This window comes from Lagenorhynchus albirostris, chromosome X (genome assembly GCF_949774975.1).
Source record: "Lagenorhynchus albirostris chromosome X, mLagAlb1.1, whole genome shotgun sequence".
Lineage (NCBI taxonomy): Eukaryota > Metazoa > Chordata > Mammalia > Artiodactyla > Delphinidae > Lagenorhynchus > Lagenorhynchus albirostris.
The window spans coordinates 131393979-131421849 of record NC_083116.1 but is presented as its reverse complement, the minus strand read 5'-3'; the positions used below and the strand labels follow the sequence as shown (position 1 = coordinate 131421849).

Here is a 27871-nt window from a genome sequence, read left to right as displayed (position 1 = left end):
TGCTTTCCGCCTCCTTTAATGTGTCCGGGGACACCTGCTCTCCAGGAACCCTTCACTTCCGGGTGCTGGGCCCCGCCGGGTTCCCGGTGACCCTCAGGGCGCAGCTCGGGTGCCCAGGACCACGCACAGCAGGTCCCCCGCGCGCGCCACCCGCACGTCCTGGAAGCCGTGTCGCTGCAGAAGGCGCCGGTGCTCGTCGGGGCTCCGGGGCTGCCCGGCGCTCAGGGTCCGCAGCCGGGGGCTCTGCGACGCCCCCTCCTCCTCTGCCGCCGCTTCAGCCACCAGGAGGCCACCGCCTGGGGAGCCAGAGACACAGAGACAGAGAGAGACGGGGTGGGGAAAGAGTCTCAGGACCCAGGCTGCGGGTGCCCCGGGCTCCCCACTGAAGGGATTCGCTGCAGGGAGACACGGACGGCAGGGATTCTGAATGTAGGGACACAGCTGCAGCCTCCCTGATGCCGTAATGAACCGCACCGGGACTTCCCTGGCAGCAGCGTCCCGGGCGGACCTGCGTGGCACAGGGATAGCACCGGCCACGACGGCGCCAGGAGCACGATTTGTTTTTTTCTGACGTTTAATTGGTTCAGCGAGATTATCTTTTTGTTTTTTGAATTATACTTGATTTGCAACGTTGTGTTAGTTTTAGGTGTACAGACAAGTGATTCCGTTATACATGTATGTATATAAATATATATTCTTTATATTCTCTTCAATTATAGGTTATTCCAACGTACTGGAGCAGAGTTCCCTGTGCTGTACAGTAGGTCCTTGTTGGTTCTCTGTTTCATATAGAGTGGTGTATATATGTGGAGCTGCACTGTTGGTGGGAACAACCTACATGAGAGCCTTGAGAAGTAGAAAGTGTGCATGTGTGCGTGTACACACACCTGTATCTGTCCAACTCTCTGTGTATGTATTTTCAGAAGTGCTTGTGAAGAAGGGGGAACCAAGCCGGGAGAAGACAAGCCTTGGGACAGAAAGCAGAGGGGCAGGAGGTAGCTCGCGCTTGCTTCTTCCTTTTGTTTGGGTTACCGGGGGAGACCCCGAGAAGAGACACAAAGCAGGTGGTGGCACACGAGCCCCAGCTCTGCTCGCCGGTGACGGTAACTGGGAGAATTTTGGTGCAAAATCTCATTTGGGTTCTAGGCATTTAAGTAAACATGAAGTTAACAAAACTGGGATCATAGCTCCACACTATTAGGTATAACATCAGCTGCAAGGATGTATGGTACAGCACAGGGGATAGAGTCCATATTTTATAATACCTATAAATGGAGTGTAACCTTTAACCATGGCGAATTACTATACTGTACACCTGTAACTTATATAACATTGTACAGCAGCTATACTTCAATAAAATGAATTGGGATTGGGCTTCCCTGGTGGCGCAGCGGTTGAGAGTCCGCCTGCCGAGGCAGGGGACACGGGTTCGTGCCCCGGTCCGGGAAGATCCCACATGCCGCGGAGCGGCTGGGCCCGTGAGCTATGGCCGCTGAGCCTGCGCGTCCGGAGCCTGTGCTCCGCAACGGGAGAGGCCACGGCAGTGAGAGGCCCGCGTACCGCAAAAACAAAACAAAAACAGGGGTCATACGGCGCGCTCATTCTGTCCGTCTGTGCGCCTCAGCTCCCGGGCGCGCGGGCTGCCGGCTCAGCGGCCCCAAAAGCCCTGCGCTGAGGCTCTGTCTTTGGCCCTGCCGTGCGGCTGGCAGGGCCTCAGTCCCCGACCAGCGGTTGGACCCGCGCCCTCGGCACTGAGCGCGGACTCCTAACCACTGGACCGCCGGGATTCCCAGGAGGCCACGCTCAGTTCCTATCTGTGACCCCCACTGTCCCCAGGGTGCAGGCAACCTTTGCCATCCCAGCTACGGGGGTGGAGGGAAGCCCTGGTCCCCGCGCCTGCCAACTTCTGAGCTCTAAGGATTTCCTCCACTGCCAATTTCACGCTGACAGCTTGGTATGAGCTGGCTGGCAAGAGCGCTGAACATTTAACAAGCGCTTCTAGCCGGCAGGTCTAAGCTCCAACACACCCATGCCCACCCCCCACCCCCGCCCCCAAAAACCCTTCGCAGCATAAAGGCAACTTGGAACTGACTATCCCCAGGTTCAGAGCCTGTCTCTGAGGCGGGTGAGAATCCAGCTCTCACATCTCCCGGCCCTTCCTTGCCCCCGGGGGCACCCCTGTTTTGTGATTCCTTCCTTCTCAACTGTGTTCCATCCATTATGTGGGGACTCTGTTCTTGGGCTGGGGCACAGCAGGGAGCAAACAGGAACCGGCCCTCCTGGGGCCACATTCTTGGACAGGGTACCCCGAATGTCCGTGTGATGCTCCTGTGACCACGCGAAAACCTGCATCTCACAGGCTGCGTGGGTGTCCTGGGGCGGCCGGAACAAACTACTTAGAACCGCAGATCTCCATCCTCCCCCAGTCCTGGAGACCAGACGTCTAAGGTCAAGGTGTCCCAGGGCCGCGCTCCCTCCAGAGGCTCCAGGGGAGGGTCCTTCCCTCCTCTTCCAGCTTCCGGGGGCTCCAGGCATCCCTGGGCTTGTGGCCGCGTCCCTCCCGTGTCTGCCTCTGTCTTCCCGGGGCTTCTCCTCTGTGTCTGTGTCTCTCCTCTTCTGTCTCTTGGAAGGACCCTGTCATTGGATTTAGGGCCACCCTCATCCAGGAGGACCTCATGTCAGACCCTTCACTTCATCACATCAGCAAAGACCCTGCTTCCAAATAATATTCTAGGTGCACGTGAATTTCGGGGGGGACCCTCTTCATTGTGCTACAGGGACCAACAAGAATGCCTTAACTACACTGTTGTTTGGGGGACTAAAACTGGCTCATTTAAAAAATTTACTTAGCCTTCCACGCTTTTATTAATACTTTCCTAGGCATTTCCCTGGCGGTCCAGTGGTTAGGACTCCACGCTTCCAATGCAGGGGGTGCGGGTTTGATCCCTGGATGGGGAGCTAGGATCCCGCATGCCACGTGATGCAGCCAAAAAGTGTATATAAAATTAAATTAAATAAAAGAGGGGATATATGTATACATACAACTGATTCACTTTGCTATACAGCAGAAACTAACAAAACATTGTAAAGCAACTACAGTCTAAAAAAGGAATAAATAAATCTAACTAAAAAAAAAAAAGAAACGGCCCTTTGGGTGCCCCGGATGGAGATGCTCGTCACAGCTTGCAGGGCTCAGACCCCAGGGGAGGGGCTGCAGTTGTACTGAACCGCGCGGGTCCTGGGAACAGGTCACGGCTATAGGAGATGGGGCCCCAGGACGGCTGCCACGTGGTTACTTCCTGCAGACACTGCCTGCATGGACTCGACCCTCGCTCTGGTTTTTGTCCCAAATAAAAGATCGGGAATGGGGGTCGTTTTCCTGAGAGGTGGAGAACAGGAGGGGCATTTGGGAGTTGAAGATGACCCCGGATTGTTGAATATTTTGTTTCATAACCGCACAGAAAAGGCAGTGGAGACGCCGGGGTCGCAGGACGTGGAAAGAGAGCTCATCTTGCGCCACTGGATGTGGGGACCCAGGGAGGGGCCCGGGCGGCTTGCTGCCCTCGACTCCACGAGCCCGATGACCCACGTTGGCCCCGAGCGCCGTGGGGAGAGGCTGCGTACCACAGAGCAGCCCGGAAAATCATCATCATCGGAGGAGGGAGACCCTGAGCTCGGCGGGGCCTGGGGAGGGACACGGCTAGGGTGGGGGGACGTCCACGAGCCCAAGCCCCAGACGCTGGCGCCATAAAGTTCCGAAATGCATCACTGACACCCGAGAATCAGGTACGTCCTCAGGGAGCCGGTAAACTGAGCACCAGACGGCGGGCTGGAGGACGGGGAGCTTCCTCTATAAAATGTACGCTTTTTTTAAAATTGGAAACTGTCTTTACGTGTTGAAAAAGGCAAGTACGTGATGTGGTCTCACCTGGTTTGCAGCTGCTTGAGATCCGGCTCAGTAGCTTGTGGAGTTTGTCATCTGGCCAGTCCTGCAGAATTCTGGAAAGGACGTACAGATCTGCTTCCGGGAGGCTGTCTTTGAAAAAGTCACCTGGTTTAAAAACAAATGGCATTGAACCGTTAGGGCCACAGGAACTGGTCCTGCACCCGACAGAAAGGAGTTGCACCATGTTCTACAAGGGATGAAACCGAAAGAGACGCTGCCTGCAGTGGGGAGATCTGTGTTCTCCAAAGAAGAGACGTTCAAGGGCTGACCTGGGGACGGGCCCTCTAGAAATAGGGTCTTTGCAGATGAAATGAAGGGAAGGGTCTGAGATGAGGTCCTCCTGGATGAGGGTGGCCCTACATCCAATGTCCTTCTAAGACACAGAAGAGGAGAGTCACAGACACAGAGGAGAAGCCCCGTGAAGACGGAGGCAGAGACGGGAACTAGGCAGCCACAAGCCCAGGGACGCCTGGAGCCCCCAGAAGCTGGAAGAGGCAGGAAGGACCCTCCCCTGGAGCCTCTGGAGGGAGCGTGGCCCTGGGACACCTCGACCTCAGAGGTCTGGTCTCCAGAACTGAAGGAGGATGGATTCGGGTCATTTTAAGCCCCCAGTTTGGGGTCATTTGTCCCTGCATCTACCAAATGTGTATCTGTAACTGTGGACACAGACACCTTTGCTATTTGTGACTCCTAACCCTGCCTCGTTCCACAAAGGGTTAGATGTAGCTCACATTTACACACATACAACAAAACAAGAAAGCAAGCAAACACTTCGAATTGGCATGAAGGGAGAGTAAACACGGGGGTGCAGACAAGTCTACACGGGGCGGCCCCAGACAGCTGCACAGAGGTGGGCAATATGCACTTCCTTTTCTTTTGCTTTCGTGGTTCCCCTTCCTATACATGGTGAATCAGTAGCACAGCTCCCATCGTGCTGCTCCTGGATCTGAAGCTCTAGGGTGTGTCTCTGTCAGCTCAGGCAGAAGCAACAAAGTCCCACCGACAGGGGCTTCAACAACACACATTGATTTCTCATGGTCTGGAGGCTGGACATCCGAGATCAAGGTGTTGGCAGGGTCAGTTCCTGCGGAGGACCCTCTGCTTGGCTTGTAAGTAGTGGCCTACTCGCTGTGTCCTCACAGTGGGGGGAGAGATAGATGATAGATACATACATACATACATACATACATACATACATACATACATAGAAAGAACAGATAAATGATAGGTGAATGGATGGATGGAGAGATCGATGATAAATAATAGAGAGGTAGATAGGTGATAGATATATGATTGATATAAAGACAGAGGTAGACAAATGATTGATAGATTGATAAATATTGAATAGATATAGATAATAGATAAATGATAGACACGCAGATGATACATAGATTGACAATAGATATGATGGATGGAGAGATAGATATAGACATGTGATAGATAAATAGATGATAGATAATAGAATAGATATGATGGATGGATACATACATGATATAGACAGATAATAGATATTAGATAGAGAAATAGGATAGGACATAAATGATAGGTGGATGGATGCATAGATGATAAATAACAGATGATAGATACATAGATAAATGATAAATGAGTGATATAAAGACAGGTAGATAAAAGATATGACAGATGGATAGATAGCTACATTGATAGTTACATAGATGATAGATGAATAAATGGATGAATGGATGGATAGATAGCTAGATGGTAGATACAATGCACGGACAGATAGATGATAGATGGATGGATAGATAGATATGGATGGACAGATAGATACACTGATAGATGAATAAGTGGATGGATGGATAGATGATAGATAAACGATACACAGGTAGATAGATGATGGACAGACAGCTAGACAAATGATACATACATAGATAGATAATGGATGGATAGATGGATAAATAGATATGGGTGGACAGATAGATACACTGATGAGTGACTAAGTGGATGGATGGATAGATGATAGATAAATAAACGATACACAGATAGATGATGGATAGATGACAGATAAATGATACATACATAGATGATAGATAGATGGATAGATATGGATAGATACACTGATAGACAAATAAGTGGATGGATGGATAGACGATAAAGAGATAGATAAACCATACATACAAAGATAGAGGACGGATGGATAGATGACAGACAAACGCTACATACATAGATAGACAGATGATGGATAAACGATAGATACATAGACAGACGTTCCTGGTGTCCCTTCTAAGGACGCAGTCTTGCTGGATTAGGACTCCACCCTTGTGACCTCCTTCACCTTAATTACCTTCAGATAAGAGTCACACTGGGGTGGGGCTTCAACATAGGCACTTGGGGACACAATTCAGTCCACAGCAGGGTGACTGGCTCTTTTTTTTTAAGTAGGAAAGTATCAGGTGGTCGTGGGGCACAGGCCCGTCTAGCACATCCACCCTCAGGCCGGGCCGCAGTGTGGATGAGTCACCAGATGCCAAGAGTTTCCTTTCAATCCGGTCCCGCCGGGAAGTCCTTCCTCACATCCACCCCAAGGCCCTCCTGCTGTAGCCCCCGTGTCACTTCCCTGTGAGGCCTGGGTCGCTGGTCGACATCTGCAGACGCCGAACTTGGCCCGTGCCCATCCCCACCTGCCCTCCCGCCCAGCTACTCCCCTCGCTGAGAACTTCAAACTCCTGTTCTCGGGGTTTGCAGATGCGCCCCTGTGTGCAGGTGTGCAAACACGCACCAAGATACACGCACGCACACAGACACATACGCATATACAAACACATCGACACACAGACACATACATGTATAGAGACACACAGACACACAGAGACACCAGTATATATACACACACAGACACAGAAACACACAGAAACATGGATATAAGACACATACAGACACACAGAGAATACACACAGATATACAGATACACAGATACAAACATATTCAGACACAGGAACATGGATACATACAGACACACAAAGACAGAGCTACACACAGACACACGGATACATACATATACATGTACATAGACACAGAAACACACAGAAATGTGCATATATACACATACATACACACAGACACAGATACATACCCACAGACCCAGAAACACACAAACAGAAATGTACACACTCAGACATACAGACAGAAACACAGAGAAAGACGGATACACACACAGACACAGACACATGTATACCGACACATACAGACACACACACACACACCCGCTCTGCATACGAGACAAATAAGGTCACCCAAATGCTGACGCCCGGCGGACACGAAGCCACGCTAACCTGGCACGAAGCGGATCCGCTCTGTCTGTCGTCCGCCACGCTGAAAGCCCCCAGAGAGCTCAGTGACCTCTGGGAGGTCAAACACCGTCACCTGCAGGCGCGGGTACTCCTGGGCGAGCTCGCGGGCCAGGATGCCCGTGCAGCCTGCGGGAAGCAAAGGCAGACTCTGGACCCTCCTGGCATGTGTGAAACCCTTGGAGTGTCTCCAGAGTTCAGCTCCGGCAAAACCAAAACGATGCTCTCAGATGCGGCCTGAGCTCGTGCCCTGAAATGAGGTCAGCCAGTGGGGAGACCACTGGGGTCTCCAAGTCAGGGCCTCGTGGGCGGGTGCTGGCCCACAGCAGGTGAGTGGGGTGGGCACAGACTCGTGGGGAATCCTGGCAGCAAAGCTCTAGGGAGCCGTACTCTTCCCTGCCCCTTTCTGCCGCGGGAATGCAGACGCAATGGCTGGTGCCACAGCAGCCACTCTGGACCACCAGGAGGACAGGTGTGCAGAGGGTGGGGAAACGCAAGCTGGCAGCGCAGGAGCCCTCCTGGACACCAATCCCACTACACCCCTTGGGCAGGGCAACTCCTCCTCCGTCCACTGCCCTGGGGAAAGGACTGGTGGGGATGGGGTGGAGGGTGTGTGTGGCATAATTAGACCTGACGTAATGGCAGCAGACGGGCTCCACAGCCCCTCCCCTACTTGGCAGCCACCAGGAAGGGTCCCATGGGCCAGGAAGGGTCCCATGGGCCATACGGGGGTCCTGGGCCATCCCCGGGGCCTCCTAGCACTTGGGAATATCAGCCCAAGCCCCCGCACCCACCCTGGATATATTTAGGTCCTCAGATGGTTTGTAGAGATAAACCCATTCTGCAAGTCTCATTAGCAGGTAAGGTACCCTAGATTTAATACAAAAGAAGAAAAGCACGTAGCCCTCTGCACCCGACTCCTGGTGGGGGGTGTGAGTGTACCTCCCAGGTCGCAGGCAGAGGCGAATCGGGACAGGTCGAAGGCCGTGGCCACGTGGTGGGCGGTCAGTTTGCTGAGGCTGTGCTTGGCCCTCATGAACTGCAGCGTCAGCTCCCTGCTCTGGTGGTGGAAGCAGGTCTGAGGAGACCCACCCGGAGCGCAGGCCGTCCTGCACCCGGGATGAGGTTCCACCCGGCATTCGTGTGGGTGGGGAGCTCAGCAGGGATCATGGAGAGGGGTCTGGGGTAGAGGAGGGTGGGAGGGGCCTGGGTAGAGCAGGGTGGGAGGGGTCTGGGTAGAGGAGGGTGGGGGGGGCCTGGGGTAGAGCAGGGTGGGAGGGGTCTGGGGTAGAGGAGGGTGGGAAGGGTCCGGGGTAGAGCAGGGTGGGAGGGGTCCGCGATAGAGCAGGGTGGGAGGGGCCTAGGTAGAGCAGGGTGGGAGGGGTCTGGGGTAGAGCAGGGTGGGAGGGGTCTGGGTAGAGCAGGGTGGGAGGGGTCCGGGATAGAGGTGGGTGGGAGGGGCCTGGGGTAGAGGAGGGCGGGGAGGGTCCGGGGTAGAGCAGGGTAGGAGGGGTCTGGGGTAGAGGAGGGTGGGAGGGGTCCGGGGTAGAGCAGGGTGGGAGGGGTCCGGGGTAGAGGAGAGGAGGGCGAGAGGGGTCTGGGTAGAGGAGGGTGGGAGGGGTCCGGGGTAGAGGAGAGGAGGGCGAGAGGGGTCTGGGTAGAGGAGGGCGAGAGGGGTCTGTGTAGAGCAGGGTGGGAGGGGCCTGGGGTAGAGGAGGGCGGGGAGGGTCCGGGGTAGAGCAGGGTGGGAGGGGTCCGGGGTAGAGGAGGGTGGGAGGGGTCCGGGGTAGAGCAGGGTGGGAGGGGCCTGGGGTAGAGGAGGGCGGGGAGGGTCCGGGGTAGAGGAGAGGAGGGCGAGAGGGGTCTGGGTAGAGGAGGGTGGGAGGGGTCCGGGGTAGAGAAGGGCGGGGAGGGTCCGGGGTAGAGGAGAGGAGGGCGAGAGGGGTCTGGGTAGAGGAGGGTGGGAGAGGTCCGGGGTAGAGAAGGGCGGGGAGGGTCCGGGGTAGAGGAGAGGAGGGCGAGAGGGGTCTGGGTAGAGGAGGGTGGGAGAGGTCCGGGGTAGAGAAGGGCGGGGAGGGTCCGGGGTAGAGGAGAGGAGGGCGAGAGGGGTCTGGGTAGAGGAGGGTGGGAGGGGTCCGGGGTAGAGAAGGGCGGGGAGGGTCCGGGGTAGAGGAGAGGAGGGCGAGAGGGGTCTGGGTAGAGGAGGGTGGGAGAGGTCCGGGGTAGAGAAGGGCGGGGAGGGTCCGGGGTAGAGGAGAGGAGGGCGAGAGGGGTCTGGGTAGAGGAGGGTGGGAGAGGTCCGGGGTAGAGAAGGGCGGGGAGGGTCCGGGGTAGAGGAGAGGAGGGCGAGAGGGGTCTGGGTAGAGGAGGGTGGGAGGAGTCCGGGGTAGAGGAGGGCGGGGAGGGTCCGGGGTAGAGGAGAGGAGGGCGAGAGGGGTCTGGGTAGAGCTGGGTGGGAGGGGCCTGGGTAGAGGAGGGTGGGAGGGAGCACTGGGTCTGAACTGTGTCCACCTAGGCGGTGAGGCTGGAGGGTTGCCAGGAAGGCAGCTCCACTGCACCCTGACACAGCGCACTCTCTGGGTCTGATTTCCAGTTTGCAGGGGGTCTCCTCCTGGGAGACTGCCGACTCCCCACTCGGGTCTCACTGGACCAAACCAGGAGGACTTAGGGGATAACGACCCCCTGCCCCCTCAGCTGTCACCTCACTGAGGAGGATCTGATCTGACCGTTTACAGAGACCAGGGCTCCCTGTCCAGCTCCCCGGGGGGTCCACGTGTGCTCGGGCCCCACCCGGGTGCGAGGGAATGAGTCCCTGGGGCAGAGAAGGAGGCCGGCAGGACAGCGTGCAGGGGACCCGCCTGGGCCTGACACTCTTAGGGCTCCTGAGGGTGGTCAGGAGGCGAGGGATGGGCAGGGAGTCAGCTGAAATCCCAAGGGGCGGGGGGTGCAGACCGGGGCCCGAGGGGGCCGGACTCGTTGCCTGAGGCCACGACGGTGCTGCTGCCATTTCACCCAGATTTCGGGCCTGGGGACCTCAGCATCTCCCAGGACACTGTCCTCTACGACCCCTCGAGGCCCTCCAAGACCACCCAAGATCTTCCAAGACCCCCCGAGACCCTCCAAGACCCTCCGAGACCCCCCAGACCACCCAAGACCCTCAGATTATCACCCAAGACCCTCCAAGACCCTCTGAGACTCCTTCCCTCCCACACAACGGTGAACAGGGGTCGTGGGTGCCAGGGGGCGGGGGAAGGGCCGGGAAGCCCTTTGCACACCCTGCGCTGAGCTAAGAACCAGGAGTCTGTGCAGTGCAACTCCACGTAGGAAACACGGTGCCTTGAGTCAAGGCAGCCCCTTCCTAGAAAAGCCCTCTCTTTTCAGGAGCTGTGACCAGCCAGCCGCACCCTCCCCGCCACGGCGGCCTCCCGCAGGGATTCCCACGTCGGCCAGAATCTGAGATGTTTCCGCGCCCACTGGTCCTTTCGCAGCACAGACGGGGCGTGAAAAGGAACACGGGGGTTACAGTACCTGGGACAGGCGTTCCTCCTCCATCGCCCCCAGAGCCCCGCGGGTCTGGTCTGCCCCCTCCCGCACGGCCAGGCCCAGGCGTGTGAAGACGCCCCAGACGTGGGCGTCATGGTACTCGGCCACGCCCTGGAGAGAGTGTTCGCCGTCTGACACTAGGTGCAGGGTCGCCACCTCCGTGTTGCTGTAACCTGAAAGGACGGGGCGCCGTGTGACGGCTCAGCTGACCGCGGGGCGAGCTACCGCCCAGCGTCATCGGGATGTCTATCTGACTAAGTGCCAAGCGCACGGACGCCCAGAGGCGGCCCAGAGAACGACGCAAGGGTGTTGCTCTTCCTCGAGGTGACCCTCCAAGCCCCTGGGATGGTCACTTGGCCAGGCTACAGTCCCCAGTGAGACGTCCCGTCGGGGAGAGGGCGCGGTTTGGTCATGTGCTTCGCACCTGCAAGTCAGCAGACTTCGGGTAAAGGAGGTGACCCTATGTAACGTGGGTGGGTCTCATCCCATCAGCTGACGGCCTTGAGAGCAGAGAAGCACCGAGCGGCCAGCCGCAGGGGTTCAGACGCGCCGGAGCCCAAAGGCACGGACCCATCTGTCCATATCCCGCGGGGTCTGCCTCTCCGGAGCCCTGAGGGGTACGGGGCGGCCCGCTCTCTTCCCACTTCCTGGCGGGCTGTCCATCCGGCCCGGCCCCCAAGGGCCCTTCCGGGACACCCCTACCTGCAGAATTGGAGGCTGCAGGCAGAGGGGATGGTGGCTGAGACGCCCTGTACCTCCACAGCCCCACGTAACACCGTCTGTCGTCGGACGGACAGAACAGCATGGTGTCTACGGTTTTCCTTTTCTGAACTTTTAAAAAGTTTATTGAAACTAACTGTCCATTCGACACTTTCTTTTTTAATTAATTAATTAATTATATTTATGTTTGGCTGCGTTGGGTCTTCATTGCTGCGCGCAGGCTTTCTCTAGTTGTGGCGAGCGGGGGCTGCTCTTCATTGTGGTGCACGGGCTTCTCATTGCGGTGGCTTCTCTTGTTGCGGAGCACGGGCTCTAGGCGCGTGGGCTTCAGTAGTTGTGGCTCGCGGGCTCTAGAGCGCAGGCTCAGTAGTTGTGGCGCACGGGCTTAGTTGCTCCGCGGCATGAGGGATCTTCCCAGACCAGGGCTCGAACCCGTGTCCCCTGCATCGGCAGGCGGATTCTTAACCACTGCGCCACCAGGGAAGCCCCATTTGGCACTTTACATGTTGTCTTTGTTTGTTTGTTTTAGAAACTGGATTTTTACTGCTGCTTAATTTTCGTTTTTTCCTTTTTGTGGCGGCACCGCACGGCACGCGGGATCTTAGTTAGCGGTGGAACCCAGGCCCCCTGCAGTGGAAGCGTGGAGCCTTAACCACTGAACCGCCAGGGAAGTCCTCACACGTTTTTTTTTAAAGACTATTATCTTTAATTATATAAATATATATTTTTAAAAAACTTTTTATTTTATATTGGAGTATAGTTGGTGAGCGATGTTGTGTTGGTTTGAGGTGCACTCAGAGTGATTCAGTTGTACGTAGACACGTATCTGTGCTTTTTCACATTCTTTTCCCATTTAGGTTGTCACAGACGCTGAGCAGTGTTCCCTAATGACCGAGAGCTCTGAGTTCTGAGGCCTGGGGTCCTCTGAAGGGCAGCACCCACCCCGCCCGCCCCACCCCAGGCCCCGTGCAGAGGCACAGGAGCGGCTGGCAGGGCTCAGCTGAGGACCCTGCAGGGCGTCTGCCAGGTAGCAGGGACTGGAAGTCCGGACCTTGGACCCTTTCTCCACATTTGGTCATTATTTTCAGTTGAGGAGAGGGGCTTCCCTGGTGGCACAGAGGTTAAGAATCCGCCTGCCAATGCAGAGGACACGGGTTCGAGCCCTGGTCTGGGAAGATCCCACATGCCGCAGAGCAACTAAGCCCGTGCGCCACAACTGCTGAGCCCACGTGCCACAATTACTGAGCCTGTGCTCTAGAGCCCGCGAGCCACAACTACTGAGCCCGTGAACCACAACTACTGAAGCCCGTGCGCCTAGAGCCTGTGCTCCACACCAAGAGAAGCCACCGCAATGAGAAGCCCGCGCACCACAATGAAGAGTAGCCCCTGCTCGCCACAACTAGAGAAAGCCCGCACGCAGCAACAAAGACCCAACGCAGCCAAACGTAATAAATAAATATATTTTTTTAAAAAATGGAGGAGAATATTAATTACTAAGATGCTCTGGCTGGGGGGAAGTTCTGCATCCTGCGACCCAAATCTTTAGCGTGTACTTGTCCGCCTCTCGTATGAGGGGTGGCTCTGGGGGGCTTCCACCAGCACCCTGCTTCCCTGCTCACCACAGAAGGGATGCTGTGTCTCCTGCTCTGGGGTCTTCTGAGCCCCTGCCTCTCTCCATCTGCTCAAGGCCCGTCCGTAGCACCCTCTGCTCTGAGAACACCCTCGAGAGCTCTGTGCACCCAGCAAATCCACACTGTCACCCTTCATCCGTCCATTTACCACATACGCCGTCTACTTCGTTTTATCTGTCTTTCTATCTATGTATCTACCTATCCATCTATTACCTATCAGTTACCTACATGTATCTCTCTCATCTAGTAATCATCTGTCTTCAACATCACCTATTCGTCCATCTACCATCCACCTATTCATTTATCATCTATCACCTGTGCATGTATACATGTATCTATATACCGATCATTTATCTTTTTATCATCTCTCTATTCATCTATCATTTATCCATCCACCCATCTATTATCTATTCATCCATCCCTCCATCTATCATGTATTTTCTATCATCTATCTATCTTTCTATCATCTATCATCTATCTCTCATTGATCTATGCATCCATCATATCTATTCTATTATCTATCTAATCCATCATATCTATTCTATTATCTATCTATCTTTCTATCATCTACCTGTTCATCCATCTACTTATCTATTTACATACCTAAGTATCCACCTATCAAACTATCTACGCATCTATGACCTATCAATCATCTACACGTATCTCTCTCATCTATTAATCATCTATATCCATCATGTATCCATCTATGTATCTATTTATTTACTTATCATCTAGCATTTATGTATCTATGTATGTATCTATATCTATCTTTTTATCATCTGTCTATTCATCTATTATTTATCCATCCACCCATCTATTTATCTATCATTTGTCTATCCACCCATCTATTATCTATCATCTCTATTATCAATTTATATCTATTGATCTATCAATCTACTACCTATTTATCCACCCACCCATCCATCCATCATCTATTTATCTATCATCTATCCATCTACTTATCCTATTATCTATCCATCCATCCACCTGTCGTCTATTTATGTATCACCTATCAACCTAGCTATCTTTCTATCCTCTACCTCTTCATCCATCTATCTGCTTACCTATCTACATACCTATGTACCCACCTATCAACCAAACAATCTATCTATCCGTCATTTATCCACCCACCCATCTATTACCTATTTGTCCATTCATCCATCCACGTATCATCTGTTTATCTATCATCTAGCTATCCATCCACGTACCTATCTATCATCTCTACTATCAATCGATATCTATCTATCCATCCATCCACCTCATCTGTCTGCCTATCTAAACAAATAAGTAAGAATAAACTGCTATCTATGCTGTGCACACATACAAACCCTATGGGCTGTTTCTCTCGAGAACCCTGGCTGATACGGGCCCTCTGAGCCCATAAAGAAGCCTGTCTCCTAACACACCACACACGCACGCGCACACACGCACACGCGCACACCACACACATGCACGCGCACGCGCACGCACACGCGCACACGCACGCATGCACGCGCGCACACACACATGCGTGCACACACACAAACCACACACGCACGCACGCACGCACACACCACGCACACGCACGCGCGCGTGCGTTTCCTCCTTCCGTCCACCCTCCGCTCCTGACCCTCTGGGGCATTCTTGGGGCAGAGGGATGACGCGTGGTCTGTCCTCCCGCCTCGGCTCAGAAGCCACTGTCACCTGGTGACTTGGTCTCGCAGGCACAGTTGCTGGAAAGACACCCAGGAAGCCCCTCACCTCTGCGCGTCTTCTCCAGTAAACCCAGGGCCGCGCACACATCCAGCAGCTGCTCAGTCCTGCCCGCGCAGGTGCTGAGTTTGCGGGCGACATCCACGGCCTGCAGGGGGCCTTGGTCTTTTAACACATCGAACAGTTTGAGCTTGCAAGCCGTGAACAGGACCTGTCCGTGAAGAACAGTTACAGTTAGACGTACAACGTGACTTATCAATTGTTCTTTATTCCCAGGGACTCCAAAGAGGGACGGCAGGATGGTCAAAAACATCGAGCTCATCAAGGGAAACTTCTGCAGAGGCGAGTGGGTTTAGGCTCCAGGTTGTACAAGGTTTGCTCCAGGTAAGACCAAGTCAATGAACACCAAGCAGAGAAACTGTCCCAGCGGAGAAAGACCAAAGCGCTGCTGTCAGGGGCTGTGTGGTGTCCCCCCAAGGTTCCTACGTCGACGCCCCAAGTCCCAGGACCTCAGGATGAGACCACGTGGAGACGGGGCCTCTGCACAGGACACGGACGCTCCACGCTGCTCAGGACACACCCTCACGTGACACCGTAAACCTCCCTGGAGCTCTCACCTCGTCGTAACGCAGACACCTCCAGGGACGAGTAAAGGGGCACTTCGGGAAAGGGCCCTACCTGAGCTGCGTCCAGAACTACCATGACTGACCTTGGGCGGGGGTGGGTGACACTTGCTCCAAGACCCCCAGCAGACCCCGGCTTGGTCGGCATGGTCAGCTATTGGGAGACCTTTGTAAGGAGACCCGTGTCACACGAGGGTGGATGGACAGATGGGGAGGTATGTAGATAGGTGACAGATACACACAGGTGATAGATAGGTAAATGGGTGGATGGAGGGATAGACAGGTAGGCAGGTGATAATAATAAACATGTAGATGATATATACAGATAGACAGAGATGATAAATAAATGGGTGGATACATAGATAGGAATAATAATAGACACAGCCGATAGATACAGATAGACGTGACAGATAAGCAGGTGGAGAGACAGATGACAGATAAATAGATAAACAGATAGAGACACAGACGATAGATACAGATAGACGTGACAGATAAGCAGGTGGAGAGACAGACAACAGATAAATAGATAAACAGAGATAGAGACAGACAAATGATAGGAAAATGGATGGATGAACAATGGAGAGAAGACAGATGATAACAGATATAGAGACAATAGATATAAATTACACACAGATAAGTAGAGGGATGGATAGACAGATGATAGTTATACAGATAGATAACCATAGGTATGCATACATTGATGATGTAGATAGATAAATATAGATAACAGATAGAAACAGATAGGTAAATGATAGCTAGATTAATGGTGGATACAGAGAAGACAGATAATGATATATATATATAATGATGTGTATAGATAGAGGATAGATATAGACACAGATGATACACAGCTGGAGAGATGATTGATAGATTGGTGGAGAGATAAGTGATAGGTAGGGAGACAGATGTATGAATGGATGGACAGAAGGTAGACAGATGAGAGTAACAACAGACACAGGTAAACAATAGACATACATAGACGACGGATATAGATTATACCTAGATCAGAGGATGGAGGGACAGATGACAGGTACACAGAGAGACGATAATGACAGTATATATAGCCTGATGATATAGACGACAGACAAATGAAATGGATAGACGGATGGATGGACAGATGCTAGAGCGGCAGACCGTGGAAGCACAGCACAGCTCCACCGAGCGCCAGCCTGACGGGCTGCAGCAGCCCTGTCGGCACCAGCATCTCCAGGTGGACCGGAGAATCTGACCTACAACGCAGCATAACCACCTTCTGTCCTAGGCACACAGGTCCCCTCTCCTGAGGAGGAGGTGACAGGAAGGTGGCCGGGGTGGAGGGCGGAAGGTCAGGTCCCCAGTCCTTCCCCAGCCAGTGTCCTGTCTCTCCACGAGCCACTGAGGCTACCCCTGAGGGGCCCCAGCGTGAGCAAGGCCGCCCCCTGCTCCAACCCCCAGGAGCCCAGAGCTGCAGGAGAGGGTCTGGTGGGGAAGGGGGTGGGCCGGGCCACGTGTCACAGCTGGGCGGGTGCACAAGTGCGTCCACAAGAGCCAGAGAGATGGTGGAGGCCAGCTGGATGGGCCGCTGCCCAACCCACTTCCCATCGGGCCCCAGGCCTGGGGCTCCCCTGAAGCACCTGCACACAGCTGCCTTGCACGTGGGCACAGGGCAACCTGTGGTCAAAGGTACCTGGTGGTTCCAGGAAGCATCGAGCTGGCCCAGCACTGCCCCCTCCCCTGCCCAGGACACCCTCTGGCTGGGACGGCTGCCCAGGATCCCGAGGCCACAGGACGATGAGGACACACACACTGACCTGGTCTGCCCTGCAGGCAGCTGGTGTCCTGGGGGCCACCATCCACCTGCCGCCCGGCCAGCAGGGCTGCAGGGTCCCAGAGGCGGCCGCACGGCCGGCATTCCAGCCCCACCTCCCTGGACTGGGGACATAATGTGGCCCCTCGCTGGGGTCACGTGAGGCCTGCTTACCTTCAAACACCCGCACAGACCCCGCCCTGCCCCCTCCAGGCACAGACCACAGTTATGGGCTCAACGGTGGCCCCAAAGGCATATGTGTGTGCATGCCCTGACCCCCAAAATATGGGAAGGAGGCCTTATGTGGAAACAGGGTCTCTGCAGATGTGAGGAAGTGAAAGGTCTGAGATGAGGTCCTCCTGGAGGAGGGTGGCCCTACATCCAATGGCAGACACAGAAGAGGAGAGACACAGACACAGAGGAGAAGCCCCAGGAAGACAGAGGCAGAGACGGGAGGCACGCAGCCACGAGCCCAGGGACGCCTGGAGCCCCCAGAAGCTGGAAGAGGCGGGAAGGACCCTCCCCTGAAGCCTCTGGAGGGAGCGCAGCCCTGGGACACCTTGAGCTGTGGTCCCTGGGATGGGGGAGGATGGATGCCTGCGGTTTTGGGCTCCCCTGTGTTGGGGTCACGTGGTCATGAATCACACAAGTACCTTGGATGCTTTGAAGCCGTCCATCAGCTCCAGGAGGCCTGTGGGGAACGGGGGCCGGCTGTCCGCCCCGTTAAGGGCTGCATCCAGCGCGCGCGGAGCCTGTGCCCCGTCTCCGTCCGCCTGCTCGCCACCACGGCCGCCCTTGGCGCTCTGACCTGGGTCTGAGCCACCTGCCTCCGAGTCACTCAGGTTCTCGAAGGTGTCGACGGCGGGCATGGAGTCGTGCCTGACCCGCCGCAGGTCCTCGGGGCGGGGCGGGTAGTACAGCCGTGCCAGGTCCTTGCAGAAGTGGTTCAGGGGGAAGCCCACGACATTGAGGAAGTCCCCGTGCACGTACTCCACCAGCATCCCGCCCAGCGCCTGGATCCCGTAGCCGCCAGCCTTGTCCCTGGGGCGGGGAACCACAGCGGGGAGGGAAGGAGGGTAGAGAAGATGGCAGCGACGTTGACCTTCCTGGGGTCAGCAGACCTGCAGCCAGGACCCCTGCAGGGGAACCCACCAACCTTGGACCCGAGTGGCTGTGCACTGGGGCGTCCGGGCCCAGATCCCAAGTGACCCCTCGGTCCCGTCCCTGGGACGTGACGAGGGGCACCTGGCAGCCACTCAGGAAGCTGCCCCCCACCCCAGGCCTGGCGCATGGCCACCAGCAGGCTCTCTGAGGGGAGGGGGATTGCTGTCAAGGACCCAGGCCCCCGGCCGTACTCTCCTGCCGCCTGCAACCCCGTCCCTCGGATGTCCATTCACGTGGGTCCTCGGCCCAGGTCTTCCCCGGGCGCCACTGCTGAGACCTCCTTACGGGGGGGAGGGGCCCGTGAAGCCCCTCCCTCCACCCCGACTCCCCCGCCTCTCCCGCTGTGCTAGACACGGGTCCATAAAGCGACAGGGGCGGTGATCCGGGCCCCCGCAGTGAGCCCGCCCCCATGGTCCTCACGCCTGCGCTCACCCCCCAACCCTCGCCCGGGCCCTTTCCTGGGGGAAAGGGGACGGGGCGGGTATGCCCTCTGGTTCGGCCTCTTGGTCCCGCTGCAGCTGCAGCGGTGAACGGCCTGACCCTGCCTCTCGTTTTGGTGTGTTGTCCTGATCAGACACCCCGATACCCAGCAGCTCCGCTCTTGACAGCCGTCACCACCCAGAGCCTGGCGCCCTGCGGAATCCTAACCCACAACGAGACGGTGTCAGGAGGTGGGACCTCGGGGAGGGGATGAGGTCATGAGAGTGCAGCCCCCGTGGATGGGATTAGTGTCCTTCTAAAAGAGACCCCAGGGAGCTCCCTGGCCCCTTCCTCCAGGCGAGGACACAGCGAGGAGTCACCATCTATGAACCGGGAAGCAGCCTCACCAGACGCTAAGTCTGGCCCCGCCGGGATCTCAGACCTCCAGCCTCCAGGACAGTGAGAAATAAGTCTCTTGTTTACGAGCTCCCTGCCTGTAGCGCTTTCTTAGGGCCCCAAGCAGACTAGGATGCCCCACATCTGAGGCTCCTGAGGACTCATCACAGAAGATGGTGCGAACAGGGCTGGGCGCACAGCACTCCCGTACTACCCTGCAATGGGGGCTCCCACGCCCGCCAGAAGGACAAGCGGTCGGGGAGTTCCTTTGCTGGGGCTGCTCCCACAAGATCAGTACCCCAGGGAGACTCTTCTCCCCTGCCTTTACCTTGAGCAGGCCTGAGACCCGCTTTAACCAGCAGAACACACGCTCGGACCCTCGGTCTCAGGAGCCCGGGGCTTCTGCGCCCACCTCCCCACGGCTGTCGGTGCCCGGCCCCTCGCAAGCACCCTGAGTGAGCCGCTTCCTGACGATACACGGGGAGGCTGGTCCCCGGGGCACCGTCAGACCCGTGGCCACCAGCCACCAGCTGGCGCCGAGCCCAGCCCCGGCGGGGGTGGGGAGTGAAGCCAGCGGGGCTGCAGGACGAGCTGAGCCTCCGTGACCTTGAGAAGACTGCTGCCCGGACCCGGCGTGCTTCGGGGCGGTCAGTGACATTGGGCTCATGGTGACCTCTGCCCTCCAGGGACCGGCCCCGGCTGCCCCACCATCATGGGAGCGGGCGTGGCGCCCTGGGAGGGCCGGCTGCGCTGCAGGAGCATCCACGGGACGGGGACCCCTAGGAAGGCATCCTTCCAGCACCTTCCAGGCACCAGGGCACTGGGCTCGTCAGGAGCCCTGGCCCCCAACACAGGCTGAGCCACGCGCCCGGCGTGTCTGCCGCCCACAGCGGGGACTCGGCCCCGCAGCTCCCAACAGAGACTCACATGGGCTCTCCGCTGTTGATGTACTCCCACAGCAGCTCCTCTGACAGCTCTGAGAACTTCACCGTGGTCTCCTCGTAGAACTCCGAGACCTCCATGTCCAGCCGGCCGTCTGCAAGGAAGGACCCCGCAGTGAGGGTACGTGGCTGGCGCCAGGCCCCCGCGTCCCCAGGTTCTAGCCACTGCCTTTGGGGGGAGTTGGCCTGAGCTTTCTGTGGAATTCACACGGTCGTTAACGGTTCCTTTTAGACAAGGGAAAAGAGAAAGAATAAAACCGAAAGAGGGCAACAGAATTGGCAAAAGCAGGAGAAAAAGCTGCAGCCTGCAGAGCCGGATGACACGGGCCTCTGGTTTCTGTGCTAAGTCGTGGAGTAGAGTTACCACAGGGTGATGCTGCAGTCTACACGAGGCTTTCGGCTGTGGGGCTGGAAATGCCCCAGGCACACAGGACGGTGGCTGTGCATGGCGGCCAGTTGTGAGGGCTCTCCACACCAGGCGTCCTGGCGTGAACGGTGCCCCCCAAACGTCACACCCTCTGAAAACCTCAGAACCGGACCTTATAGGAAACAGGGTCTCTGCAGATGTGATAGAACAAAGGGTCTGAGATGAGGTCCTCCTGGAGGAGGGTGGCCCTATATCCAATGACAGCGTCCTTCTAAGAGACAGAAGAGGAGAGACACAGACACAGAGAAGAAGACCCGTGAAGACGGAGGCAGAGATGGGAGGGAGGCGGCCACGAGTCCAGGGACGCCTGGAGCCCCCAGAAGCTGGAAGAGGCAAGAAGGACCCTCCCCTGGAGCCTCTGGAGGGAGCGCGGCCCTGGGCCACCTTGACCTCAGACGTCTGGTGTCCAGGATGGGGAAGGATGGATGCCTGTGGTCTCAAGCCCCAGGTAAAGGAACCACACTGTCCAGCAAGTGCTTTCTCCCCAAAGAGCACAGGTTAAAGTCCAGGACAGACCAAGAAGGTAAGAGTAACCCAATCACTAATTAGCAGACAGGTGCGTGGTCACCCACCTGTGGGATGTGCTCGGGGAGCCCAAGAGCTCAAAGTCAGCCTCAGGGTCCTTCCTGGACCTAAAATATCTTTTAAGCAGCTTTAAAAATTGTGCATTAAAAAAAAAACAAACAAAAAAAAGCCCGTTGGGACTTCGCTGGCAGTCCAGTGGTTAGGACTCTGCGCCTCCACTGCAGTGGGTACGGGTTTGATCCCCGGTCGGAGAACTAAGACCCCACAAGCCACAGGGCTCGGCCAAAACACACACAGAGAAAACCCTCGCCAACAGGGGCCGAACTCCTCCACCTTCCAGACCAAAAACCTCAAAGAAAGCGTCTGGGCCGGTCGCATGGGACGGGCTTTTATGACGGCCCCCGCCCCCCAGCACGGTCTCCAGTGGGCACTCAGGGTGCACCCCAGGATTTCCCCGTGGGACCCTGACATTCCCAGGCAGGACGGGAAGGCAGGGTCACGGGGAGCAAAGACAGAGCCGCCCCCGCGGACCCCAGGCTCCCTTCACGACGCCCGACTCCGGGGGTGGGGGTGGGGACGGGGACGGAGGGGGCCGTGGTACCTTTGCTGCAGCAGTGGACGATGGCCACGCCCGTGAACACACTGTGCTCCTTCCCGTTCAGCCTGCAAGACACGACGGGGCCCAGCAGGCGACCGTGTGGGGTGTCCAAGACAGCGCCATCCCTGCCACCACCGGGCGCGAGCCCCTGGTCCACCCGCCGGCCCTGGCCACGCGGCCTCCGGGGAAACCTTCCCGCAGCAAGCGCGCAGGTCCAGGCGAGAGGGCGCTCGGTGCCCTCGGAGTGGGGGCTGGGGGATGGCCGGGCCGTCTCACGGGATGCGAGGACGGAGCACCTGGGCCACGCCGGGAGGAGCCGGGTCCTGGCAGCTCTCAGCGGCTCTTTCTCAGATCCCTTCGCTCTCTTGGGCGCAGACACGCGGGGGTGCTGAGCCAGGAAGACACCCTGAAGGTGGGCGGTGGTGTGGCCCCCCACTCCCGCCCGGGGGCAGGGTTCCAGGACGCTGAGAGGGACAGGGCCTGCTTCCCATGGCGGGAGCTCGGGGGCACTGGGCTCCTGGGGCAACAAGGCAGGGGGAGCCAGGATGAGGAAAGTGAGGAGGGGCAGACACGGGGCTCCCGGACGAGCCCGTTAGGGCGAAGCCAGCGCAGCGGATGTTCGAGGCACCGGCCCATCCTCGGACCTGGACCTGGAGGGGCTGCCGGTGGGAGACGGGGGAGGTGATGCACGGACACCCACAGCCCACCCCGAGGAAGCCCGGCCCCTCCACCGGGCCCAGGCTCTGTCGGATGCAGGGCTACTTCCCCGTAGGACGGCCAAGGCCCACCCACCTTGACAGCATGCGGTAGGCGTCCTGCTTGTCCACAGGCTTCTCCAGGATCATCGCTCCCACCGCCTGCAAGAGGAACGGGAGGGAAAGCGTCCTTTTCCGCTCCCTGGGCTGGTCTGTGCAAGCGGCACTGTCCACTGTTTAGATTCACATATATATTTTTTTTTTAAAAGCAGGAGAGATGTGTATAACATGAATTTCACCATTTTGAACTCAAGTGTGTGGTACATTTCCAGGGCTGGGCGAGGAGCGCTGTTGAGTTCCAGAACTTCTTCGTCATCTGGAACACTCGATCCCCGTGAGCTGTCGCTCCCCACCTCCCTCCCCGGCCCCTGACACCCCAACCCGCTCTCTGTCTCTGGGGATTTGTCTGTTCTGGACGTTTCCTGTCAATGGAATCACACACTGTGTGTCCTTCTGTGTCTGCTTCTCTCACTGAGCATCGTGTGTTCAAGGTCCATCCACGCTGTAGCCTGTGTCAGGGCTTCGCTCCTTTTCACGGCTGAGTCATATTCTACTGTGTGGATGGGCCCCATCCGTCCATCAAAGGGGGGGATGTCTGGGCTGTTCACACCTTTTGGCTGTCGCGAATAATGCTATGAACATTCACGTACAAATACTTGTCTGGACACCTGTTTTCAATTCTTTGGGGCATGTACCTAAGCGTAGATGTCTTAGCTGGGGCTGCCCGAGAGCAGTACAGACGGGGCAGCTTAAACAGCAGACATTATTTCTCCCAGTCCTGGAGGCTGGAGTCTGAGATCCAGGTGTCAGCAGGGCTGGTTCCTCTTGAGGCCTCTCTCCTGGGCGTGTAGACGGCAGTCTCCTCCCTGTGTCCTCAAAGGGTCATCCCTCTGTGTGTGTCTGTGTCCTGATCTCCCCTTCTTATAAGGATCCCAGTCCTGTGGGATCAGAACCCACCCTAGTGACCTCATTTTACCTTCACCCCCTCTTTAAAGACCCCGTCTCCAAATACAGTCATGTTCTGAGGTCCTGGGCACTAGGACTTCAATATAGGAATCGGGCTGGGGGACACAATTCAGCCCATAACACAGCTGCTGGGTCATATTGTAATTCTTCGACTAACATTTTGAAGAACCTGCACCGTTCACTCTTTTACTTCCATGCAGCCTTAAGCATGAACCAGAAACGATGTCTGATTCTCACCTGCACACAGGTAGGTCCCATCCACCTGGGCTGCACGGAAACAAATGCCACGTTGAGGGCAAGGCAGACCCGGGGATCACCCCATCTGGCATTTTCCAACCCTGGACTCTTTACAGTTGATTTACAATATTGTGTAAGTTTCAGGTATACAGCAAAGTGGTTCAATTATACGTATACATATATATATATATGTACATATATGTATTTCAGATCCGTTTCCATTACAGGTTATTACAAGATATTGAATATAGTTCCCTGTTCTACACAGTAACTCCAGACTCTTTCAAACAGGTGGTCCCTCGCCTGGAGACCATGACGGTACCCTAGCAATGAGGCCCAGCATCCCTGGGAGATGCCTGCCATCAGGCCAGCGAGGGTCCCAGACGGAGGGCTGTCACCAGCATGGCAGAGCTACCGTACCGATCACTGTGACCTCCCACCAAAAAGTCCAACCCTCAGTGGCCAAAACCCCTATCTTAGCGAGAACCGTTGCCCTCCGAAACATATGCCGGGGTCCTGATGCCCGGCCCTGGGAACAGGACGTTATTTGGTAATAGGGTCTTTACAGATGTGAGAAAATTTAAGATGAGGTCGTACTGCAGTAGGTGGGCCCTAATCCATGATGACTGGTGTCCTTATAAGAAGAAGGAAACTGGGACACAGAGGAGGAGGCATGTGAAGACGGAGGCAGAGATGGGAGGGATGCGGCCACAAGCCCAGGGACACCTGGGATTTCAGGCAAACCACCAGAAGCCGGTGGGGGGCGGGGGGGAGAGAGAGAGAGGCCTGGGACGGATCCTCCCTTAGGTCTTCCGGAAAGAACCAGCCTTGCCGAGGCCTTGATTTCGGTTACCAAGGACATGCCCGCCACGCGGAGACCCAGAAAGCAGACTCACCACGATGGTGTCTGCTCCGATGACAACGTCAGGGGCCCGCAGGTCCTTCTGCAAGAAATCCAGACTCAGCTTTAGAAAGGACGACTCTGCACGTCTTACCCATTGTCATGCCATGATGCACATGACACAGCGTCGCTGCTTACTTGCGAATCCAGTCTCACTTTGGAAAGCAAGATTTCAGTGTCCTCGACACACCAAGCAAGGAAGACGTGACCCCCAAGACACTCACTGGAAACCTGCACACAACCTTCTGCTCTGGTTGCACTTAAATTCTAACCTTTCCACGGCCGGAAATCAGTCCGCCAATGTTCATTTATTTATACCAATACTTCTTACAGCATTAACTTGAATATATGGGTCCTATATGTTAACTGCGATTAGGTATTATTATAACACATAGTAACAGGTAAGCTACTTTAATTCTGTATCATCAATGACACTACTATATTAATTAGTATATTATATAGTAACACACAGCAATAGAGAAGCTACATTAATTCCATATCATAAATGATACCATTACATTAATTACAAGAGTATATTATATAATAAGACCTAATAATAGATAAGGTACATTAATTCTATAGTTAGTTCTATATCGTAAGTCATACTGTTATGTTAATTGCAATGATATATTCTTTAGTAACATTCATAGTAATGCAGAGGCTGTATTGTTTCTATATCATAAATGACGTTGTTATATTAAATACCATAGTATATTACATGGTAACGGTAATAGATAAGCTACATTGTTTCTATATTGTAAATGATGCTGATGTAATAATACCATAGTATATTATATAGGAACAGGAGTAGATAAGCTAGGTTATTTCTGTACCATAAATGATGCTGTTATATTAAATATCACAATATATTATATAGTAACACTTAGCAATAGATAAACTACATTAATTCTATATCATAAACGATGCTATTATATTAGTTACAATAGCAGATGACATGGTAACACCTAGTAATAGATCAGGTAGATCAATTCTTTATCGTAAATGATACTATGATGGGAATTCCAATAGTATGTTACATCCTAGCAAAGTAAGAGGTAAGCTATGTTCTCTAAGTGATACTATCACATAAATTAACAGCAGTGGACAACACGAGGACCCTCAGCCGCAGAGACGCTAGACTAACTGCACTTATTGATAACACGTATGTTTAAAACCTGAAGATGCCCTCCTAGCAGGAGACCCAGGAAGAAGCAGAAGCAGGAGCCCTCGCCTGGTGCATCCTGCCGGCCACCTCCAGGGCCTTCTGCTTGGCTGTTTCCACCGCGTATGCGTACGGAGTAGCGAATGAGGCCTTGTGCAGCTTCTCCTTGAACCTGGAAGGGACCACCTCGAACCTGAGGCCCTGCAACAGGACAGAAGGGGTCAGGAGGGTTTATGGGAGGAACCTGAGGATGCTGACGGACGTGCAGGCTCTGCAGGAACTGGCCTTTCCCCGCGCGGCCCACCTTCCCTGACTATCTGGTCTAGACACTGGGTGCTGACCCAGCGCCAGCCCCCGGCCGCAGGGGGTGCGGGACTTGCAGAGGACCCGGGGGCGCTGGCGGGAAGCCCTCTGCACACGCAGAGGCCAGCAGGGCTGTATTGATTGCCATGCTGGGGCCCGCAGCCCCGAGGGGTCAAAGGGCTCCCAGAGAGTCCCAAAGGCTTTGCCTCCACAGGGGTCAAACTACTGAAATGACACCGCCTGCAGGAAATGCCACAAAAATGCCACTAACGAGGGCTGCGCGAGGGTGAACATGGCTGCTTTAACTTGGTCCCCAACACGTGTGACCAGGCAGCGCCTGTGGAAGGCAGGTCACGGACACAGCGACATCCAGAGTGGGATGGGGGACAGGACTGCGGGTCTTGCCCACAGAGGATAAAACTCCCATCCCCACGGGGAGCCCCGTGGAGCACCCAGCTGGCTCTTACCTTCCCCGCATCCCAGCGCTCTCCCCTCCATCACGGACCTCCCGCACCCCCAGGTCCCCTGGACCACACTGTGAGCCCCCCTTGGCTCTGTACAACCCCAGCCGGCACCCCTCACTCTGCACCTACCGCTCCTCACCCCGCCCATGTCCTGCCAGGGCCCCCTCCACTCCCCCCTACCCTACCCTCCCACGCCACACAGCACAGCACCCGCCCGTCCTCCCCCTGGAGGTACAGGCAGCACCCCTTACTCGGCACCTATCCCTACCCCAGCCCACTCCCCCCCACCAGGCAGGGCCTCCCCACCAAGACCAAGCCTCCACTGGAGCCTCTGTCCGCTCCCTCCCAACTCCTGGACAGACACGGCTCAGGCCCACAGACCTGGCCTTGGCCTGAAGGCCCACAGACCCCCGCCGGCAGGGCACCAGGTCTCCAGGCCCTGGCTGGAAGACGCTGGCCCCCAGATCAGGTAGACTCCTCCTTCCCCCCGGCCCACAGGCCTGGACCACGGTCACTAGGGTCCTGCCCCCTGGTTCCCTCAAGGCCCCAGCCTTGCAGAGACCCCAGACCCCCAGTCACTAGGCCCCGGCCCTGCAGACCAACCGACCCCCGTGCCCCCGCCCCCCACTAAGCCCAGGTCACTAGGACCCTCGGTCACTCGTCTCCAGCCACCAGACCCTGCCCCCCCCATCACTGGCCACTCCCAGTTACTAGGCCCCGGCCCTGCAGACACCACCCCGCCCCCAGCTAAGTCCTGGTCACTAGCCCCCGGGCCACTAGGCCCGCCCCAGACCCCGGCCCTGCAGACCCCGGCCCAGGCCAGGCCCAGGCCGCTCACCGCGTTGCTGAGGATCTCCTGGCGGCGCGGGGAGGCGCTGGCCAACACCACGCGCTTGTGCTGCAGCTTCCCGATCACCGGGCACAGCACCATGGTGCCGCCGCGACCCGACCCAAGCTCGACTCCGCGCCTAGAACCGCACGCCCCAGGCCGCGCGCCCAGCGACAGGCGCCTACCACCGCGGCCCAGGCCCCGCCCCGGCTCCGCCCCAACCAAGCCCCGCCCCGGCCACTGGAGCTCCGCCCAGGCCTCACCCCCCCCCCACCGCCACGAAGCCCCACCCAGGGCCCGCCCTTCCCCCCCTCCCCCCCCCCCCGGAGGAAGCGGCTCCGGACCGCTTCCGTGCTGGCCCCGAACGAAGCCCCGCCCCACCCACGAAGCCCCGCCCCCACGCAGGCGGCGACGCGAGCTGGGCGCGGGCTGGGGGCCTGGGGCGAGGGCGGTCTCCAGGTCCTCAGAACCCGGAGACCAAGGAGCACCTTGGGAGCACTAAGAGGGCGATGGGGGAAAAAAAAGGAGTGTCCGTGT

General features: G+C 56.3%; 1 protein-coding gene across 3 annotated transcripts; it reads right to left on the bottom strand.

The window, feature by feature from the left end:
* On the bottom strand, positions 1–27528 carry ASMTL (acetylserotonin O-methyltransferase like). 3 transcript variants are annotated; one of them, XM_060138743.1, is made up of 13 exons: positions 27344–27528; positions 25808–25939; positions 24572–24619; positions 22510–22574; positions 21721–21782; positions 20154–20262; positions 17900–18287; positions 14886–15048; positions 10780–10967; positions 8194–8311; positions 7237–7380; positions 3929–4051; positions 1–296 (listed from the first exon to the last, which is right to left on the bottom strand). In XM_060138743.1, the coding sequence occupies exons 1-13, from the start codon at positions 27434–27436 to the stop codon at positions 94–96; spliced, it is 1836 nt and encodes a 611-aa protein (XP_059994726.1). In that variant the 5' UTR covers positions 27437–27528; the 3' UTR covers positions 1–93. The 3 variants fall into 3 exon arrangements, with proteins under 3 accessions (XP_059994726.1, XP_059994727.1, XP_059994728.1); XM_060138744.1 differs by lacking the exon at positions 27344–27528 and having other exon boundaries at positions 25752–25844; XM_060138745.1 differs by lacking the exons at positions 10780–10967; positions 14886–15048.
* Positions 27529–27871: the final 343 nt, after the last annotated feature.